Below are 18,947 nucleotides of genomic sequence, written 5' to 3'. Positions count from 1 at the left end.
AGCAAAGACTTAACCTAGGTGAGCAGCACAGGCTGTAATTTGTTGGATGGCTCTTCTTCTAGCCTGATCTGGTGGGACTCCTGAATTCCTCAAAGAGAAGCAGTTTTGTGACCACTTTGTCACACATAGTGCAAAGGAACATAAAGGCACCTGGCAGTGCTGTAGTGCCACATGTGCCCCACTGAAGGGCAGAGCCTCAAGCTTAGAGACAATTGCCTAAGCAAAGGTTGGTAGCCACAGATCCTCCGTTAATTCTTAGTCTTTTTGGAAGCAGAGCCCAGATGCTGCAGCTTGTGAAGAAGAGCAGGCGTGCTGGAAGAACTTTCTGGGAACAGCATGGAGGGGGAATGCTCTTAAATGCACACACCTTTGAGGCGAACTTCCTACCTCTCATTGCTAGCTGGGTCAAGAAAAAATTTATGCTACTAAGTATATACTTATGAATACAGACACACAGTTTTTTAATTAAGCAACAATCTTAGGTGTCCTAGTGCAAACTCTCAAAGAGCAACAGCTCTTGGATACTGTGGATAAATACTCTGGGAAAAGGACAAGAGGGAATGGCTCAAACATGTTATACACGGATTTTACCTCATTATTTCCCTGAAAATATTTGCTTTCAACTTGCCAAAAATATTTGAACTACAATACTATTTCAGAAACAAAACTTCCAAACCCACAGAGATTACTATAGTCACATTTTAACAGGCAACATTGCTGTACTAGAGATTAGCTCAGTAGCCACCAGCAGAGATAAGAAAGTAATTTTGTTCCACTGTGCAAAAAGATTTTTTTTTATAATGGATTGCACAGAGGCGGGCACAGGGACAGGGGGAGAGAATGGGTGGTACAAAATAGATGGTTTGCTTGCTGATAAATGAATTTCAGAAAAGGAGGGATGCATAGAGAAAAAGGGAAGGAGAAAATTACTCCTACTGCATTATTGAAAAACGGGAGAGAACTTATTCCTTTTATCCTTTCAAACACATATTTAAAGTTACTGATGTGGTATTGGCTCTTTTTTTTTTTTTCTGGATGGTAATAAAGAACATCTGGAAAGAAAACCTATGCAGTAACAACCAACAAGTGATAGTCAGGGACTTCTACACTCATTGTTGGCACAATGACAATTGATAAAGCAACCATTTTTCTAGTCTAAGAATTAGGAAAAAAAAAACCCCACAAACCAACCAAACAAAAAAAACCCCACAAAAAAACCAGCAACACAGAAAACAAGCATTTCTTTAATTATAATGCATATACACACTATACCAAGAGCTAAGCAATTTTTTCCCTACTTTGAATAATGTTTAATGCACATAAATGATTTTCTCTTTCTACGGACTAACGAGGTGACATCACTCTGGATGACAGAACATGGACCAAGGTTCCAAGGTCCCACTACACCTATGAACAATACAATCTTTATTACCAGCTGGGTCGTTTCTCTTAGCAAGCCAGCTGCTGAGGGGAAGAAGACCAGTACAGAAAACGCAGACCAGTCAGGACAGAAAACTCTACTACTGGAATCCCAGTCTCTCAGATTTTTCTCATGGAAACATGACAAAGAATTTAATGAAGGCTGCTCATACCACCAATCCTTGAGGAATGGATGGCTGACAGAGAAAAGCAACGCTATAGCAGTGCGGGCAGAGCGGCAGCAGCCATATCAGAACTACAATTAAACTTTTGTCATATACTACAGACTTGCAGATCAATGTTTTTCCTCAAAAATCTTGAGATGAGCTAGTAAGTTCAGTTATAAAAAAAGAATGTTGTTACCCCTGAACAGGTCAGAAAATTCATATCAAAGCAAGGCAAAAGTACCACCATTTTACTCCTCCTTATTTACCCATTTTCAAATTAGTGCACTGAAAGCTCAAACTTGAAAATGATACATTAAAAGAGAGTTCAGTTACAGCAAAGGTTATCACATTTTCTTAATGGTTTCTCATCCAATAGCAATTTGGTTTTGCTACTTTTAAGTCCATTATACTCAAGGTCAGACCAGTAAAAAAAAAAATTGATGCTAAGAGTTTCAAGCTGCCTGTTAGGCTTTCATTTTTCCTCCCTGCCAAATACTATTAAAATACATTTACTGATTTAACAGAATTGACTTTCAAAACACAACTTCCAGAGCATCTTTTTTAATTCATAAGATTACAAAATCTTAGGCATAGGACTGTTATAAGAATACACATAACCCTAACCCATCTTCACCAGCATTATTAAAACTTCCAAGTTTCAAAAAAAAATGGTGATATCCTGCATATCCCAGCTTGTGAAAAATCTACTATTTTAAAGCCTTACTCATGGAAGCCTGATCCCTATTCATGTTTCAGTGAAACAGTGTCTTCAGAAGGTTGTATTGGCCTTGCATTGGACACTCTGCAGCATTTCCAGGATCTACACCTAAATTCTTGGCCTGCGTTATTTCTGATGAAGACAGAGTCAGTAATCTCTCCACTTAAAATGTCTAAATTAGGTTACTATAAATCACGGCTTTATGACAATTAAAATAGCATTCCCAAAATACCTTTTGGCAAAGTGCTTTTGGACTGTAATTTTGCCAGATTTTTATTTGTCTGCAAAATTGTCAGTATATAGTGTACAGAGACAACATTTTGGTTCTGTCATACTACACAAAAACACTTTGATGTGCAGCTCTTCCAATTTGTACTAGTTGTGCATACCAGTGACATCCCAACTTCTTTTTATTTGGGGTGATGAACTTCCACACAGGCAACTCTTAAAAATCTATGGGGTTTAGTATAGTATTTCTGGAACTTTTCATTCTGTCACCGACAACACAGGCACCAGAATTCTGTAATGCTCTGCTTCAAACTGCATTTGCCTAATATTAAAGACAGTGCGAAAAGAATGGCTTTTTTCCAGGTTAAGATTACTGGCTTTGAATTTATTTCTACACAAAGTATTTATCTGATTTCTCAAAACATGGTAAAATAAAATTTAAAAGCTTCAGTTAGTTTCTGAAGTTGGATTTAAGACATCCTACTGCTTTATTACAAGAAGGCCGCAACTCCCAGTGGTGCAATTGCTACCGGTAAGAACTATCTAATAAGGATGACGCCCAAATTGGCTGGGATTGCATAAACCAATACTGCAAAACTGTTTTCACTTCTTCATGCTGAAGCTTGCAAGATTTTTTTAAGCCAAGTAAAAATGATTTACAGACAAACAGAAAGCTAATGATTAACAGTATACTTCATTTTTATTTTTGTAACGCAGAGAAGAAAAGAGCAAGCAATGCTAATCAAAGAAGACGATTTCATAGCGTGTCAGAAGTATGATTTCTATTAGAAATGCACAAATTATGCCACACGGTACTTCCAAATTCACAGAAAAAGTATTCTAAAAGTGAAGTCCTGCTGTGTCAAATATGCCACACAATTTTTTTTCCAATAAGAGCTATTAAGGTTAGGGCGTGACTTTTCTCTGATATAGCTGTGCTAGTACAACCCCTAGTGTGGACACAGTTTACTGCCACGAAGGCATTATACCTCTATAACTTACAAAGCTTGTTCCTAAAAAGAAGTACTAAGAAAAGCACTGTTATTTCAGCACAACTACATCCACAATTGGAGTACTGAGAGAGAAAAAGAGAGGGCAGTAGGTTATGCTATTTGACAACACACTGAGCCAGATGAACAGATGCAGTTTTTGTATAGAGCAACTGCGTGGTACCCTCTCCATAATCCTAATGTTAATCAAAATCATGATGGATGATATTACAAAACACTTACTCAAGTTAAATTATAACATTGGCCATTGCTTCTTTATTTTTGTTCTAAGAAATATTCATGTCAAATATTAATAACAGGCAGTCATACCAACGTGCCAATATTTGTTACTAGTCTTAAGCAAGTAGGAAAATAGAGGAAAAGAGACACTAGAGTAAAAGAGAAGATGACCAAAGATATATATGCCCTTTAATTTTCCCAAATGATACAACTTCAGCTTTAAAGAACTTTATAAATACCGGAGTATGATAAATACATATCTGCATTCAGTGACATATATGTATCTGATGATCCTAAAGTATACATATGGGGATTTCTGCCTATTCTGACACACCTGAGCAACTTTAATTCCTTTTCAAAACTCACTACATCTAAACTAAAACATCTTCAAAACCAAAATTTATCCACAGCACAACTAAAAATACAATCATACCTCAAGAGACAGTAAACTCACTTTGAATATATCAAAAGACAGTCTAAAACATGATTCTTTGCTTTTAAAACAGAAAAATGCACCATTTAATATAGAATAGCATCAAAATATTCATGCATTATTGTCTCTCTACTTTTAAAAAATAAATATGTATTTATTATGAACAGATGGTGGCCAAGGAAGGTATCAACTCTCTCTCCTAGCCAGAAGGTCAGGTCATGGCTGAGAGACCAAAGAACAATTACTGTTTGCTATTTAGTTCCATGTAAGATGAAACACTTTAGGTTTTTCTTTAAATACAAAGCTAGATGCAAGAGAGCAGTTTTCATTTCATTTAAATGAAATAATTTCCAATGACTTATTAACATTTGTTAAAATTTGATTAAAAAAAGCTAAAATGTACACACAATCTTTCTGGTTGCCTTTTAACATATTTAATTATATTAGGACATGTAAAGAACTTTCTTCGTTACCAGAGCCACAGCTATAAAACAGCTGCTAGATGCTGAGCCTGAGAATTTCAAATTAGTTTGTTTTCGGTTTTTTTAAGAAATCAACAATCATATTTGAACAATATCATTAATTTATTCAATTAGTGAATTACTCTAATATTTGCTGATAGGAACTCCCCCTCCCATCACTTCACTTTAATTATACCCAATTATAAATGACCACATTTTGATGTATTCATTCCCACACTGAATATAATACCAGTATGTCGATACTCGAAGTTAAAATATTTTGTTAAATTTTGCAATCCTGAAGCAAGTTGGAGAACAGGATTTAAAATCCAAGATACTTCTTCAAATATCTTATTAAAAACATCTTGTTTTATTTGAATGCCAAGATTATGCCAACTCTCTTATCTGTGATATCTGTCAAGACACAGACGACAAGCCTGTTTTGTTGGGTTTTTTTAAAGTGTCCTTAGGCCTAAAGGATGCAGGAGTAAAAATAAAAAAATCCAACTCTGAAAACAAAATGCTTTAAGGTCTCTATTTTTCTGCACTGTATGACTGTCTATATATATTAAAGAGTTATTTTAATGTAATAAACTTCTCTTTTGGATGTTACATATCTTCTCATTGTAATTTGAATTAATACTGATTCCAGCCTAAGCTCATACTTTATTTAGTAAATAATGTTCCACATGAAAATTCTGGGGAACTGGTAAATAAAAATATAGTTTTAGAAACATCAAATTTTTCCCCACATATATTCCTACACAGAGATGGACTTGTTTACTTATTTAAAAGAAAAAGAATGTTTTTAAACCTGTTGGATAGGCTGCTCTAATGCAAAATGCATATAAAAAAAATTATCCTCATGTGCATCTCATACATCTGTGTATTCAGAAGACACCCACTCATGTGCAAATCACAACATTTGAAGGAATAACTGGAGGTTTGAATATGTAGAGAAAAACGGACCGAACCTCAACAAAAAGGGCACTCCAAAAGATGCAGATTACACCTGTTCAAGCTGTTTGCCAAGTATGTTGCTGGTTACTCTAATAATCTTTCTTGCTACATGGGATGTTTTCTCACAGACTACCTGTAAGGCATATACTGGTTTTTGTATTATTATAAAACACAGTTTTAGAAAAATCAAAAATTAATGCCATGGGGAATTTTTATATAGTTATTTTTTTCTAGAACATTTTTTTAAACTTTTCTATAAATCCCAGCATTCATTAACCTTGAATCTTTAAATAAATTGGAAGATAAATTATTTTAAATTTTGGTATAATTAGGTTATACTTAGAGTCTTTAATGTTTTGTCAGGCTGCATGTATACATAATTATGTGTGGATTTGTGAGAAAACGTGTATAAACACGTATACAGTATATACAATTTAAGTACATTGTATGAACACATATGCCAGAGTAATTCCATATGAAAGCATGGGATGAGTATTATGTAAGCCTGAACATACTAGGGCTGAAAACAAGAATAAGATAACCAAGAGGTATTTACTAACAGTAATTAGCTGGCTTGTTGCCAATAATTTAGAAACCATTTAACACTAATAAATGACCAGTATTAGAAAAACGAATCATTCCAGCTTCCGAAATAACCTTACTTAGGCTTCTAATAACTGCAAAGTTATAGCAGTATTATCTCTTACCTGGTCCTTAATTTCAAGCTCCCTTATAGTTTTTGTTCTGTACTCTCTGAGCTCCTTTTCTGCCTCATCCTTCTTCATTTTGGTTTGATTCAACTGATAGCGCATTTCTCCACACACCTGTTAGATTATACAGACAACATGATCTGTAGCTTCAAGAATCCATAGCCCAGGCTTTGCAATTAGATCTTTTGGTGCCCTCTAGAGGTCATTTAAATCCAACATATTTTAATCTACAGATTTTTTAAGAGTACATATGGTAAATGTTTTTCTATAAAAGGTGGATTTGAATTCCCTATACAGTCATTAACTTTGAAATATGCAGTGCCTTCTAGATTCAATTATATTTGGATCGAGATTTTGCTAAGTATAAATATTTACCTTGTAAATATATGTGCTATTAAATACAGTTAAAGTACAGTTGCTAGGTTTATATTCTTCTCCTGTTCTCTCTAAAATCCCAAGAAAGTCTATACCAACACTTTCAGAACCTAGAAGTAAAGGATCTAACACAGTCCTATACAAGTGTGTGGTTTCTTATCTTGCCAGTTTTCCACTGTGAAAAAAGAAAATATTTAGATGTTAATATGATTGTCTCTGACCTAACTTCAAAAATTACGTCTAATTCAAATATATACATGGGCCAGAAGAAAGGGATTAAAGCAATATTTAAAGAAGTCTAGTATCACTTCCACAAGGGCAATAATTACTCTCTGCTGTTGGGATGTTCTATATTTTACCTCCTCGTTCCTTTCCACCTGAGGGCAGCTCAACTTCAGAGGGTCTGGGGAAGGGTTGGGGGAAGAAAAAAACCCTCACACCAATCCCTCCCACATAACTTTCACTACTGCTGTGCAGGGACATTATTTTCTATTTCCCAATTTAAGACTTTTAAAGGATTCTACTCGATCTTATCTGATGGGAATGGAGAATAATGTTGGACGAGCTGTCCCCTTTTTGTCTTTATCTTGTATAATCACCACCAATTTGTGCCTCCTCATTTCACCTTAATTAACCAAATAAATACATGCACACTCCCTAATAACACAAATGCGTTTACTCACAGCTCCTCTTTGAGAACTTTCTTTCCAACTCACTCTGCTTCCCTGCCTCACATTCTTTCAGACTTGCTTCCTAGATGTACATACTTTTAATTTGCTGCTGCAGTCCTCTGTGCTTTCAACAATCTTCTCACACATATTCTACAACCTAAATTAAAGTCTTTTTCAGTCTTATACCTCTTTAATATTCACTAATTTTTTTCTCTGCTTCTTTAAAAAAAGGTAGGATAAAAGTAAATAAGCATACTGCAATCAAATCACCTTAGGAAAAAACCAAAACCAACTCTCATAACTGTAAGAAGCAGCATCACTTATAAACTCAAAGGACAGCTTGCAAATTTAGCCCTCTTGCAAATAACACAAGGTAGCCAATGCTCTGAAGAATGGCAAAGTTTTAAAGCATTGGTTTTTTATTTCCAAAATATCAAATGCAACTAAAAAGTCCTAAGATGCAACTTCCTGGATTGACAACCGTGTCTTTCTACCTCCTCTTTTCTTTATATGAAGGATGTAACAAAGTGTGATATGTCACTTCCTCCAAGCAAAAAAAACCAAACCACAGCCATCCTCGCCTTCAGCTCCCCCATACACCAAAGAGAACAATGCAGAAGAATCAGTAGATGGTGCTATCCTAATAATGGATTTTTCAGCCTCATAGTTCTGAAAGAAGGAAAAAGATTCTTTCTCCGAAGTTTTTTCCCCTGAATTTGCTGCATCAGAGAAAAACATATTTCAGACAAAACTCAAAAAGAAAAATGCTGCTATTTGCTGTTTTTAATAATGCAAACTGAGTTTGGAAACAAGGAGTCAGATTCCCAAGCAGACATCGACATCACTTTCATAGTCAATGAAAAACGTCAGGGTGATGAACATAGTCCTGACAGCTCAATAATCAGGATGTTCCTCCAGGATGTTTGACACTTCCCAGTTCAGACCAGGGACACAAATGCAGTATATTCCAGTCAGGACAGTGCAATTAAAAACACAACATAGACTACTGCAAGGTCGCCACCTATTCAACTTAATATTGACCAATATAAACTGAAGCAGGGAGCAGAACCACAGTGTCATTCTTCTGAAAGATTGATTCAAATTGGTGAGCTATGAAATTGTTCATTCTAGACCAATGTAGACTTACACTTACTACGCTCTTCCCCAGTCTGAAAAACCAAAAATGTGCTTCCGAAGTGGTAAATCAAACCATTTTGATATTGTTAAAATGCTCCCTCATTTGTCTTTCAGCTAAAATAGAATTAAATTTTTGAATAAGTTCAGGTGACTTTTTGCTGTACATCTTCTGCAATACTTTCATCTATTTCCACCATCAGGGGCAGAAGAGGAAGACAGGAACTGTTAAAAACTTCTCCAGAAGTCTCTACAGGCCTAAAGAATTAACTGCTCTCCAAAACCTTGCAATTAATGACTGAGGAGGATTATTGGTAGGATACATCGACATTTCAAGAGGCTGAAACAAATGTGAATTGTCAGACTGTCCATTATATAGAAATTTATTCCATCATCTTCATGAAGCTAAAGTTATTTCTATAACAAGTGAATGATGAAACTAAGGTAATGAAAGTCACTTTAACAATGTGTCAGCTCCCAACAAAAATTTTAGATGGCAATTATTTTTTTCCTTGACATATTATGACCCATATTAAGGCTCTAACAGATTGAGAAATATGCAAAATAAAAGCACACAGAAGTGATACACATACATAGATGCTAAGCTACAATTCTTAACTAGAAGAAATATCTCTTTGTAAAAGGCATACCAACAAGATTAATGACTGAAGCACCACATAAAACTTCTACAGGAAAGTACTTGAAAAAACAGTGATTTGATACAGCTGCCTTTATTTTAGCTCTGCATGTCCCAGGGGTAGCAATTACAGGACAGGCTTGAATACTATGTTGTCCGATTCACAACAAATACAATTTTTAATGAAACACTGAATTGCAATTTTAAATCATAATCTGCATAGTCTGCAAGGTAGAAAGGTTAGCTTTTGCATCACAAAGTGATTTGGCAGACCGAAAAAAAGTTATCTTTCTACTCGTAAAACTGTGCCTCTGACATATGCAGATGAAGTTTACATTTACCACATGTTCTTCACCAATAGAAAGGAAAATGCAGAAAGTAAAAAATGCTCATATTCCAGGTCACTATGACAAGGAAAACTAAAATCAACACTCATTTATAAATGTGCCTACCTTATTCGTTTCCATTTCATGAGATTCAAGCTGACGTTGAGATTCTTCTAACTGGTTAACTAAAGATTTCTTCTCCCTTGTAATTCTCTCTACCTGAGCCTCCAGCATGGCCACATTTTCAGACATTGCCGTCACCTGCAAAAGCCCAAGAACACTATAATGATGCAGTATGACCAACCACAGAGATGAATCTTGTGGGGCTTTCTCCTTGAAAGCAACTATATGTAGCCAAAATACATAGAACTGAAAATACAATAAAAATATCTAATATATACATTTAAATAGGTAATTAAAATATAAACTAAAAATATAACAGAATATGGCTACATTATTTTAACAATAGGTTCATTATTTTGAATTAATTTATCACATAGTAGTTTATTTGAAGCTTCTCAAATGGACTAGTCTCCAGGACTTGTTAGTATGGACAAACTGTAAGAAACTGCTTGTTGCATTAGTCTTGCAGCTGTAAGAGTACTACTTAACACCCTCTTATACATCGTTATATAGATTGATTAAAATCAAATTATGTTCCCCCAGCTAAAGAAAACTGTCATTGCAACCACAGATCTTAAACTGATTTTCAAGTTCAGAAAACATTTCAGCACTATAGATCAAAGCATGATGTTGTACAAAAATAAGATACAATATTATGTTGAAAATTCTAATGTAATTCAGATCTAATTTTGCTGAACAGTAAAAAAATGTAGCAATAAAGAGACAGTGACCCTTCAGCTATTTAGCCCTGAAGCTTACTAATATAAGTGGAAGTAACAGTGCCTGACAGTTCTAGGTTAACTTAGAGGAATTCAAAGCCAAGCCTACAGGATGATATATTCATAACTGTTTTTCACTCATTATACATCCACCTGATTTATGTATCATGCCAATTCTCCCCTTCAAACAAATCACTTCATAAAGTAAGCTATAAAATATTCATATGGAGGTTGATTTGATGCACAGGATATCATTTCTACTCTCTCAATCCTGAAACAAAAGTAGGTATATCATATGTTGGCATAAATCATCCATGTGGATCATAGTTTTCTGCAAAGTCATCCTACAAAATCTTTAATTGCCAAACGTGACATCATCATAGTGTCACTACATGTTGTTTAATGTGTATGTAGGGTGATGCAAAAGCTAACTTCCAATAGGTAGATAAATTCCAATAGGTAGATAACTTCCAATAGGTAGCAAGTACTCAAAGAATTGCTTATGAATGTCTCATTGTCTCCAGTGTATGGTCAAACTTTTTATTTCAGTTTCCCTGGCAACAGGTTTCTAATAATCACTTTACACAGGTCACTTTCTCAAATATCACTTAGCCCCTATCACTGTGCTTAATTCCTGTATTAATATCTAGAACTGGAGTTAAAAGCTTTGACTTCTTGTAGCAGCTTCAGAACATTATTCCACCATTTCATAAAACCAGAAACACAACCATATCACCTTGGTTCCTGTTTATGTTAGTAGCTTTCCAGCCATTTCACAAGCAACAACACTACTAAAGAACCTTGTTTTTAAACACTTCAATAATTTATCCTGTTCAGCCTGTGCTCTCCAGATTTTATGAACCGTGGCTTGTTTCTAAAAAGAGCTCCAAAATACAGGGAATGCCTATGATCAGAAGAGAAATTCACTATATTGTTTCCAAACCTCCATCACAAAATGGCTGAAGAGGTTGCACATCAAACAAGCTAAAACAAACCACTAATTCATGGAGCATTTCTCTCTCTACTCCTCTTCTTCTTTCTCCAGTCACCTTAGAAGCGTCTCCTCTGTCACATCTCACAGGCTTACTGCTGTCACCATGAGGTTTCCTCTGTAGATTCCACTGAGCAGAAAACACTTATGTTTTATACTCAAATTACACTAGCATCTACAAGTCTAAACCAAGGCTATGAAGGCTGTGTTGGAACGGGCACAGTATAAATGAGACAAATTCTGTCTCAGAGAGTTTATGAACATCACTAAAAGGGAGAAAAGAGATTCCAACACATTTCTGCAGGTGGACAAATTAAGATCACTCTGAAAAATACCGTATCAGAATGTAATTATGATGTTGTAAAAATAATATACATGCATATGAAAGCTCGAAGTAGCAAAGAATCCCAAATTTGACATATGCTAACTTCTGAATGCTTGACTTGGCAACCTAAATAATATGCTTTATAAGAAGCTAGGTACAAACCTTGCATCACGTATTACTTAACCCTTTCCTACTTTGACAAAGTGCATTAGAAAACATTATGCAAACTAAAATAAAGTATATAATACCAACAACTTAGTACGTATCTAGTGACACAGCATAAAAACAAGTTATTCAGACTCAAAGGATCACTTATTTATCACTGCTTTAAAGCAATAGTGAAAGTGATTTACTGAACTCCCAAATCCAAAACCAAAACACACCAAAAGGCAAGTAAACTGCAAGTTTAAAGAGGATGATATGCTCGTTCTAATGCACAAAGAGAACAAAACCCAACTCATACCATCACTACCAAGTCCTCCCTTTCCTTCTTCATTTCTTCCCGCAGTGCTTCTTTTTCATGAGTTCTCTTGTTTAGCTGGGCAGTTAACTCCTTTTCAAGACGATTCTTCTGCCGTTCTATCTCACTTTTCAGCTGCTCACACAGGACTAGTGCCTAGAAAAAAACTATTTTTTTAGGTGGAAGAAACCTAAAATTTTAAACAAACATGGTATTTATCTAATGCCTTCAGAGAAAGGAATTTACTATTAGAAAGTATGTCTTTGGGGTTTTTTTATTAGTTACTGTGATGTTTATACATACCCTACTGTGTTAACATCTAGAATATGACTAACACATTGAAAAAAAGATGTATATGTTTGCATGTATATACCTGCCATACTGTAATTTGGAAATCTAATTGCTTTTAGGAGTCAGGGCAAATATGGAAGCATTGTTCAAAGTATATTTTCCAAAATAGTAGCTGTTCTAAAACTATGATTATTTGCCTTGCGTTTAAAATTCCTGAATGTCCATAACTAAAATCAGCCTCCAATATTTGACTCCTGGCAAACACTGTGGTTACTGCATAACTGCATAGCCAAAGGAAATATAAATAAATAAATAATGTATGCATTTCCACTTGCTCTGCCCATGAAGCAAATCACTGAGTGCAAAAGGCTAAGAAGAAACCTGGAAGAAATAAGTAAAGATACAAAGAAACTTTTTAAAATTTTATTTTAGTTTCAGGTTTGTCAAATAAAGGAAATTAATTCTACTGAAAACTCCTAAGAGTCTTGCTTAATTTGAAGTGCTAAAACGCAGGTTATAAATGTGTTTTCTATCAAAATAGGAGAAATCTACATTCATATACAAGCAGCACAGTAGACATAATCTTCTAAAAAAGCTAGGAAAAAAGATACCTATCTATTGGTGCTGATGTATCCCTGTCAAAGGGACAGAAGTTGTGTATTATGTCAGTTTAAATCAGAAATACACTACTCCATTTAAAGTAAACCAAAGTATTCTAAGTACTAAGGGCAGCTTGCTGAGCCACAAGTAAACTAGATTTCATTTCATCATTTCAGTGATATCCAGCAAATCCTATACCTCATTACCCTTTATTTTCTAACCATTTTTTTTTTTAACTGCTTGTTTTTCTTTTACTCAAAGCCAGTCCTCTATGTGCAATTTCCTTGGTGTTGTGCTGTTCACAAGGGAAGCAAACTAAGCCATTATTTTTAGAGAATCCTCTAAAAATCTCCATTACATTTGTGTCAATTCTGCAGGACCCTCCTCAGGGTCTCTCCCATTGCAAGTCTACTGTGGTGAGGGAATCTCTCTGTTGTTGCCTTGAATCCTTTTCTGTAGGAACGTATCATCAGCAAACAATTGTCTGCAGAAGACCGCTGGAGTTTGATGAAACTGTAAAACAATGCAACTCCAGAATAAATCAGTTGCAATGTAGAAACATATATTTTGTTATCTCTTCTGTTGTGACTGCACAATGAGCAGCTGAAACAGCTGCGACATTTATGTTGAAAATACATTCCTGGATTTGCTTCAGCTATGGAAGTTTAACCTTCGCAGATCTCCTTACTCTACGCAATAGGCAAGAGGCCACAAACTACAGGGACAACCGAAAGGCAGGAAAAAAAATTGTGGTTTTAAATTATGAGCACCCGTGGTTAGGCTTTCTGTCAGCAGGGTGATGAAATTGCTATTATAGCATTTGGAAGCCTAACATGTTCACTCCTCACTTTTCTTATGTGGACTGTTCTATTGGATTCCATTATAACTACAAAGAAAAAGCACTTCACCTTCAGAGTAGAATGGAACTGGAAAAGTAAAGGATGGTTTGTACTTACCAAGAAAAATATCAGTACTTGTAAAAGTGCTAAATTAATGCAGCATAAGTAAAAGATTTCTTACTGTTCCTTCATAATACAACAGTTTTGGAGCATAATAAAAAAAACCAACTATTCAGTCTTGTACACAGATACCATTTGACATTTCCTTTATGCAGTGAAGAGAGTGGCCAGTAGAGACCCCAATGAGCTGCTTGCTTTATGTAGCAGAAACAGTATAGGCATGAAGACCCATTTTATTAAAAGTTCTACTAATTCTTCTCACTAAGTTTGATTCTTAGGCCACATTTCTAACATGAGACAGACTGAATCAGAATTTATAAGGATTTTCTTTTTACATGTTAAAATAAAGACACCAACATCTAATTAAAAAAAAAAAAAAAAGGAAAAACAAATAACTTATTGCAGATGAGGAAAAGTATTTTAATTACATTTAAATTAATTTAAAAATTTAACCACTCAGGGACTGGGTATGACAGGTGAGCAGTGGGCTCAGGAGGATTTTTTTCTCTCTTCATTCAGTAAAATCAAGGAGCTGTAATAAGCTGAAGTTAAATTTAACAAGCACATAAGATATCCAGCTCTTATTATTTTTTCCCCACTGTTTATAGTTAAATACCCTACACACACTGTCTCTTACAGCATTAGATGAATAATACCAATTTGATCAATAGAACAACTATATCTGTCTTGTCCACTAGTAAAAAATAGCATTGCACTAAGAAAAAAACCCAAACCTCTCAATTCCATAGTAATTCACTACTAATACAGTAGATGTCACTAAATAACAAGAAGATAAGTCAATAACGGTTGATTATACATAGTAACTAAGGCATTTGATCAAAACTGGTTTTACCATCATTATTTACAGAGCACCAAAAGCTTCCTGCAAATAGCATTAGACAGGATTCCTCATCTTCAAAGAGTTCTCTTAGTTAATCAGTTCTTGCACTGCAATCTTCTAAGGCAAAAATTGCTTGTAAGTATCTTAGGCATTCTTTCCAGAGTAGCTCAGAAATGTGATACATCATTAAACCCTTTGAAAATTCTAAGATCCAATTTCTATCACCTACACTGTGAAACTACCTCAGAATTTAAATAATGGTCCAAGAACGCAAAACACCCTACCGCCTTGATGAGAATTTAAGAACAGAAAGAGTTCATGTTACTGCTCAGAAACAGTCACACACTGTAATCCCTTTAAATCTACTACATCATCAACATCTGATAAAGGTCTTATGCATGTATTCTCTCATTAGCATGAAAACTAATTAACATTTGCAGTAGATCTGAATACTTAAAACCTCATTTCTTGATTAATTTACCTTTGTTTTTTCTAAACTGGCCTCTTCCGCCATTTGCACAGCTTGTTTAACTTGCTCACAAGCATTAGATTCTCTTTTCTGCATTTCTTTCATATTTTGTCTTAGTGAAACAAGGGCATCTGCCAAGTCATCTCTTTCTCTGCATATAAAACAAACAGACAAACAGGTATATCAAGTATAAAACGGTAACAGACAAGACATAAGGGTTGTAAGCGAAGCAAGACTAGAGCCAGCATGGTTTAATGGTGAAAGAGAGCATACTGCTAGCTTGGCAGATATTAAAGATATAATTTGCTTGATGACCTGTCCTTCACTTCAGAAGGAGGGACCATTAGTGAAACGGCTGGTAATCAGAGCAGAGCTCAAGTCACAAATATACTGAAGCTGAGTAACATTCTGTTGGCATTACGAAACACGAATCCATCTAAAAAAAATGAGGGGAGTGGGGTGGCACATTTCTAAAAAAAAAAAAACAAAACAAACCAACAAACAGATTGAAGCAATACGAAATCACATTGTCATTAAATGTAAAATACGGAGAAAAAATAAAAGGAGGGGTTAGGTACAACAAGTAATTCAAGTTGCTAAGTATATCAAATGAAAATAAACAGCCCTTTGCTGTCAACTGAACTAAACTAAACAATAAGATTTCTGGATTGTCCATCTCCTATGAACTTGCATTAACTAAGCAACTGAGATGCATACAAATGGCAAAGCACAGTCAGGAAAACTGCAATACGTCACCTTTCTTCATTATTTTGAGATATTGAAAGCTTTTAAATTGAGAATACAATTACCTGTGGTTTACGTGCAACTAGAGATTCTGGCTGAAAACTCTTTAGTTTGGGTTTATTTTTTTTTTTTCCTTTCTTCATGTTGTGTGGAAGGGTAACACAGTTGTGTTTGCCAGAAAACTAACAGACATATTTTGGAATTTCATTTCAAGAAGATTTGGACAAATCGCCTGTTATAATCCCTACTGAAATACCTTCGTTCTTAGTAAGTTGCATCATAGGAAGATGTAGCTTTCAGATTGTTAAATCTCAAACTGAGATAATGGTTTAGGAAAGATAAATGTCAAACTTCACTATAATAAAAGATGACAAGAAGGTATTGATTTATACTATGTTCATATTTTCCAGTGTCTGTGACAAATAATTCTTTTTCTTACCAAAGTAGATTTTGAAACATGATTTACAAGCAAAAGAGATCTTTCCAAGAAAATTCTTGGACTTGACAATAGAAAAATACATAAATCCTGGTAACAGCCATCTAACATGTAAAGATAATATCCATTTGACAGATTGTATGTCCTAGGTTCCTTTGGTCTTCTTGCTTCAAATTGACCCACTACCTCATCTCTAGCAGTCTCATTCTGAAACGTCAGAGATATTAAGAAGCTTCAGGTACCTGACAATAAACAGACGTCTGTTTAACAAACTTCAAGAAAACTGCAGAATCCTATCATTATTTCTAGACAGTAGAAAGGGAGAGATTTTTGAAAATGGCTGACTAGCAAAATTTAAGAAAAACACATTTTAATGCTATTGGAATTTTATAATATTTTATTATATTCTATTATATTCAGCCCGTATAACTTTTAAAATCTAATTTAAATAAAAGCTACAATTTTTAAAAGTTTATCCAAATAAACTTTTTTCCCTTGACTTATTGTAGTTAGGGAAGAGCAATGCATCCTATCCCAAACACCTGACCTACTGAGAAATTCAAAGGAAAAAAAAGGACTGTTCCCCAAATGTAATGAGAACAAAGTGGGGTGAGAAAAACTTCCAACTACAGAACAATAAGGCACTTTTGCAAGAAATAATCAATAAAAATACAGGAACTTCCATAATATTTCTTCTGACAGAGTAAAGGTTTTGTTTGTATAAAAAGTGCAGGAAACAGATTATCAACAGTCTGTTTATCTGGACAGACCAAGGTATCATAATTACAAGACAATAACTAACTTTATTTCCAAGTCAAAATAAGTAGCAAAACTATCATGGCTTTCAAAGTGGTTGGGACCTGCACTCTTACTCTGCCACTGACTTAACATTATAACTTCAACGTGGGACTACATTGTTCTCTAAGTGCACATCTCTCTATGAATGCAACCAAACACATTGAGATTTACACAGTTTAATGTAAGCAACTGTACTTTCAATAAGAAAGAAAATATCCCCCAAACCTACTTTTTTACCATCTCGATGGTCTGCTTGTGAACATTACAATGAGTCTGTGCAAGAACTGCCTCATGTTGTGCACATTTCAGACACAGACCACCAACCCGGCTACAATTCATGGCTGAAACAAGAGACCTCTGGTGTTTTAGCTTTCCTTCCAAATCCTGGCATGTTTTCCGAGATTCTGAAAGGTCTTTTCTAGAAAGAAGAAATTATTTAAAAAAAAATAAAAAATAAAAAATCATCATTTGTGCAAACATTTCTACAAGTTAGATTTTAATGCAATACATAATTACAGATATAACTTCAAAAGAACTGTAAGAATTCCTGTAATGAACATTATTTTACACATTTCAGTAGGCTAAGGAAGACTTCAGAGAAATAATAATTGAACTGCACAAAATTATTAATAGGTAAAATGAAATTAATATCATTTGTTCCTTCCTTCTGTAGTATCAGAATGCAGTGAAGTTACACAGAGAATTATTAGATACAATTTGTAGGCTTACATATGGCCTGAACAGAGTAAAAGATTCATTAGCAAGAAACACTATCAGCTGTATAAATATTTCAATACTCTGTCATTTTTGGTTGTTGTCCTTACTAATAATATATCACTAAATTCACATTTCTTCTCTACTCTCAAATTAACTGTAAATATAAAGGAAAAGTCCCCTAAGCTCCCTAGACAAAATCCAGTTATATTCAGCACATTCACTCTGATCCAGTGATACACACAAACTTGAGGTCAACCACATCTCCAGAAAAAAAACAGGATAAGTTTTTTACTTGTCTCCAAAATTTTTAACAGGTGCCCTGAAGAATTTTCTCCAGAATTTCCAAGCATCTGTCAGGCCAGGGAGAGTGCAAGCGGCAGGAATGCTGACATCAGGAAGTTCCAGACAAACACACACTGTGCACATATAGATCAATTTGACAAACTGTGCAATGAATCCAAAGCTTTGGGTTTGTTATGCAGGCCATCTGGGCAGCACACAGAGAGTAAGTCTGACACATTTTGCTTGCATTGGATTTACTGTGCACATGATGTATGCACTGCATGCATGCTTATTTCCATCTGGGAAATCTGTGCAGTTTTTCCAATTTTAGTAGTTGTTCTATTAAATATAATCCACTACAACCTGAACAGAAATTGCTCTGCATGTATCCTTCGACAGTCACAGTACAATGGACCTATTGTTTCGAACTCTTGGACAGGAGTCAGCAAGTCCTATGTAAATTCACACTTAAAGTAAAAAACAAGGATAGTCCAACTGAAAGCAATATAATTTCTCACTTTAATTAAAATCTAGTGAACACTCTAGTGCTTTGCAGAACATGCAGTTTTAAAGATCATGCCCCTTAGGAGAAATCAAGAGGCTTAATAATGTACTTGTGGAAATTTTCAGGCTAATTTAGCTTCCAACATTTATTCCTGGACATATATTACACTTCAAACCAAGGTCAGGCGGAAGGAGGGGAATTGTATTATGTAGCTGAAAT

At 34.9% G+C, this 18,947-nt stretch overlaps 1 protein-coding gene across 7 annotated transcripts in view; it reads right to left on the bottom strand.

Moving 5' to 3' along the window:
• Positions 1-18,947, bottom strand: part of SDCCAG8 (SHH signaling and ciliogenesis regulator SDCCAG8) — a 110,885-nt gene that overhangs the window by 75,889 nt on the left and 16,049 nt on the right. For 6 of the 7 annotated variants that reach the window (XM_080341233.1, XM_080341234.1, XM_080341237.1 and 3 more), the window contains exons 8-13: positions 17,454-17,642; positions 15,259-15,397; positions 12,090-12,242; positions 11,360-11,431; positions 9,595-9,729; positions 6,323-6,439 (exon numbers count right to left, since the gene is read on the bottom strand). In XM_080341233.1, the coding sequence (XP_080197359.1) occupies positions 6,323-6,439; positions 9,595-9,729; positions 11,360-11,431; positions 12,090-12,242; positions 15,259-15,397; positions 17,454-17,642 (805 nt within the window). The remainder of the gene's footprint in view (positions 1-6,322; positions 6,440-9,594; positions 9,730-11,359; positions 11,432-12,089; positions 12,243-15,258; positions 15,398-17,453; positions 17,643-18,947) is intronic. The other variant, XM_080341235.1, reaches the window with a different exon arrangement.

This window comes from Nesoenas mayeri, assembly GCF_963082525.1.
Source record: "Nesoenas mayeri genome assembly, chromosome: 3".
NCBI lineage: Eukaryota > Metazoa > Chordata > Aves > Columbiformes > Columbidae > Nesoenas > Nesoenas mayeri.
This window is presented reverse-complemented; position numbering and strand designations above follow the sequence as displayed.